We start from the raw sequence: 4,110 nt of genomic DNA, 5'->3' as shown, positions 1-4,110 counted from the left end.
TATCTCATTGTTAGGAAGATTTGGTTTTTTTTTTTATGGCATCAATATTTTGTTAAAAAAGAGGCCTGATATTTTATGTTCCTTTCAAGAGGAAATGTCCCCAAATGATAAAAAAAGAAAAAAAAAAGTCACCTTTATACTAAAAATAAAGCAAGGTATATCATTTTTCCTTTTAGTCTGGGATATTTGTTGTGGGGGAGTTGAAGAACTAAATTAGGTCATAGTATTTAGTTTCTGTTTTGTTTTCTCAAGTTTTAAGCATACGATGTTACTCAATTTCATGGGATTACAAGCTTTGGTTACATTATCTACAAATCTCAAGACATTGCAAAATGTGGTGAAGCTGCATATCCCATCAAATATATATTTGTATTAACTTTGATGGCAGTGGAAATACTTGATTGAATTTGCATGTCATCAAGTATATTGAGAAACTCAAGGGTCAAGGATATGTTCAGTTGAACCATGATTACCCAAACTCTGCATTCTGCCCAGGGAGCCCTTGTGAAAAAGAAAAGCATATCAATGTTTACCAGACTTTTCAAAGGGCCCAGATTTATGCTTAATCTCATTTCAATATTTCTTCATATTACTCCCAAGGTTATTTTCTGATGACTTTTATTATTATTATTCAAATAGATATGGTATTGTCTAATAGTGCACAAGATAACTTAGAACACATGTCGGGTCGGTTCGGGAGGAAAAATAACAATGTTTGATGAGTTGATTTTGTGTCTTAAGACATCACCTGGTCGGACATTTTAATTTTATTTCCTTTCACTTGTTTTTTAGATTTAAATTTAAATTAACTTCCACAAATACCGTGCCATAATTAATAAATTTATTCGGTCTTCGGCCATGCAAAAATATGATTTTATATTTACATTTCGACCATCAACCTTTTAAAACTTAAAAATTTATCATAGAGATTTTACAAAATCATCACTCCACCATTATGTAGAGCATTGTGGTATCCTCACCCTATGTTGAGAATGTTAAGATATTCATCTTCTTCATCCTTTGAATCCTTTTATATCTGCTTGTTGATATGGTCGAACAAGATCACATCTTCTCATACGTGGTGCTTTGGCAAATTACCTGGCTTTATGTCTCGGCCTTTTATCTATGTTCAAAGCATATTTAAGTAGATTCATTTTATCTAATATCCTTGTGGAGATTTTACACCCTTACACTGTGTTTGGTTCGCCGTATTATCCAATCCATTACGCCCCGATTACGTGTGTATTACATTACGCCCCTATTCCGGCGTTTGGTTCGCTGTAATAGGTATTACGCGCGTAATCGGTTACGCCCCTAATCCCCAAATTCCCGTGTTTTCCAATCCCTTCCCTTTTCGCTGTATTAGCTATTATTTCCGGCCTCCCTCCCCATCTCCCTGTTTTACCCTCCCTCCCTACCCGACCCTCTCCTCTTCCGTGCATGAACCTCTTCCCTCACCGTTAAATTCCTTTTATATTTTAGAGCCCCCCACAAAGTAGAGTCGCCGTCCTTTCTCTTCATCTGGATTGAACAGCTACGAAAGATCTACCACTAATTTCCCTTCTTTGATCCTCTCAATCAAGTAATTCTCAAATTATTTTCCTACTGTTTTTGGGTTTTTTTAACCCTCTGTTTCATTCAGTCTTTTGTTAATTCCTTAATTTTCCATATATGATTATCAGGTGATGATAAACACTGTGAATTTAAAATTTGGGGAGATGTGAGTGTGTTGAGTGGCTGGAGAAATTATTTTGCGTAGCTGCGATCGAATTGCTGAGTCAGGGGCTACCGAGTTACTGAGTTCTTCATGGCTGATTTTCATACATCGACTCATAGAGCTAACTGGATCTTCTCGCCTCAAGAACTGGTAAATAATATGAAAGAAAAAAAGAGAAATTTCATTGTTTCTTAAATGTGAGGAAAAAACCAATTGTTTTTCTTTGCAATGTTTTTCCGTTTCCACTGTTTATATTGATTACAAGCTGCTGGTGTTAATGTTTTTTGCTTAATTTTCTTCATGGATGCTTTATTGATGTAAGAAGAGATTGAAAAGATAGAAAGTAGGAATTGCAATTAATTGAGAACTTTCTCAAGTTTAAATTAGGTTCTTTTGTGTTTTGTTTTTAATTTTTTTTTGCTGATATAGGTTGAGAAATACAAGGCTGCAAATCAAAGAGCAATACAAGCACTGGAGAAGGTATGACAGAGTCCTTTCTTTTCAGTTTTGTATGTATGTCTATATGCGCGAGCTTGAGTGTGTGTTTGCATAGTGTACCTTCGGATTATCGTTTTAGTAGATTAGATGAAATTGGTGTTGAACTCCCTTCTTTACTTCCCATTAGAAGCATTTAAATGTTGTCAGTTGCAAACCACCATTATTGAAACCATTCCTAGTGGAAATTTTCTTTCTGGTGTTCATTTTATTGAAGCTGACTTGCTGATTTATTCTGAAGTATGGGACAACACAAATGGAAGTAGACGCTGATGGTTCACTATCATACCCTGAACCTATTGCAAGAGATAATGGTAAATGAAATTTTCTTTTACTTTTTAGTTCTATTGTGAGGTGCTAGGTCATCGAGCGTACCATGTAATATTTTGATTGTTCATGTCAGCTGACAAGCATTCTCATCCAAAACCTCTTAACATTGAAGAAGAACAGTTCATGCGAGTGTTTTATGAGAACAAACTTCGAGAAGTTTGTAGTGCATTCTACTTTCCTAATAAAATTCAGGTACTTACTACCTTTTTTTTTTTTTTGGATAATGGTCATACTATAAATAAATATGAGGCCATGATCAATGTGATTCTGTTTGTGGTTCATGTTTTGCAGGCAACTGCTCTAATTTATTTCAAAAGGTTTTACCTGCAATGGTCGGTCATGGAACATCATCCAAAACATATAATGTACGAGTCTTCTACATCTCTTTCAGATACAAGCTCCAATGCCCTTTATCTCTGCATGTAATATGCTGGATGAGTCATTCTGATTTGCGCTTAAGAGTATGTTAGAAAAATGCATCATGTGCTATTTTAAAAATGTATGAAAATATCAGGTAAGCAACATACTGTTTGGAATTTGTATATTGTCCCTGACTTTGTCATTTCGTATGTGGTGGTGGAAGAAATGTTACTTTGACTGATAATCACCATTGAATACTAAACTTTCTTTAGAGAATAATGTAATTGTTAAATTGGAAAAGTTTCTTTATAACTCTAGGTTAACCTGTGTGTATGCGGCCTGTAAGATAGAAGAAAATCATGTGTCAGCAGAGGAGCTTGGTAAGGGGATTTCACAGGATCATCAAATGATTCTCAATTACGAGATGATAGTGTCTCAGGTATGGCTACTGTTCTCCTTCCTTTTTCTTTTAGTCTTGCTTTTTTCTTTTGCTTGTGCTTCTCAAAAGTACATAACTGGATTTGCAGAGTCTGGAATTTGATCTCATTGTTTATGCACCCTATCGTTCAGTTGAAGGTTTTGTCAATGACATGGAGGTGGGTTTGGTTACTGATTATCCTTTTGTTCTTCCTTCTATAGTTGTAAAATATATTTACAAGTAAATCTTAAGTTGTTATTTGGGGTAATCATTTGTTTTCCCTTGTCGTGTTATTATTATTTTTCTATGTCGTATTGCATTTAAGGTGTTATATAGTTTGTAACACGATAAATCCATGATAGATTTTGGCATGTTCGTGCATACATGTTGTGTTCCAGTAGTTGAACTTCAGTCCGTAACATAGGCTGCCTCTTGGTTTATTCTGTTTCTCAAACATTTTGCATTGCATGAATTAATAACTTGTGTGTGAAATTATGATTTACAGAAGCTTCACCTGTAGTACATGAAGAGACAGGTCCATCAGAGGCAAATCTCTTCTCAGGCAAATATATACTAGATCCAAATCAAGCTCCGAGAAAGCAAGTAAAACCGGTCGCTCGACTTCAGAAGATTCTCAAGTTCAGATTGTTACTCGACGAGGATGTTCAAGTCGAAACAAATTCCCAAAATAATTCAATTTTGTAAACTAGCAAACTCAAAATTTGTAGTTAAATGTTGATCCTTAACTTTGAAAGTAATTTAATGAAATTTTGAAAGTAATTTAATGAAA

The 4,110-nt window shown here is 34.8% G+C and overlaps 1 protein-coding gene across 1 annotated transcript; it reads left to right on the top strand.

Annotated features, from left to right (window-relative positions):
- Positions 1-1,147: 1,147 nt before the first annotated feature.
- LOC107891404 (cyclin-H1-1) lies at positions 1,148-4,110 on the top strand. Its single transcript, XM_041100649.1, has 9 exons — positions 1,148-1,582; positions 1,683-1,867; positions 2,147-2,197; positions 2,454-2,526; positions 2,616-2,734; positions 2,834-2,907; positions 3,221-3,341; positions 3,430-3,498; positions 3,826-4,110. Exons 2-9 carry the CDS (start codon positions 1,808-1,810, stop codon positions 3,838-3,840), a joined length of 582 nt encoding a protein of 193 aa, XP_040956583.1. The 5' UTR covers positions 1,148-1,582; positions 1,683-1,807; the 3' UTR covers positions 3,841-4,110.

The sequence above is a fragment of the Gossypium hirsutum genome, chromosome D09 (genome assembly GCF_007990345.1).
Source record: "Gossypium hirsutum isolate 1008001.06 chromosome D09, Gossypium_hirsutum_v2.1, whole genome shotgun sequence".
Taxonomy (NCBI): Eukaryota; Viridiplantae; Streptophyta; class Magnoliopsida; order Malvales; family Malvaceae; genus Gossypium; species Gossypium hirsutum.
Note: the sequence above shows the minus strand (reverse complement) of the source record. Positions and strands in the feature narration are given on the sequence as shown.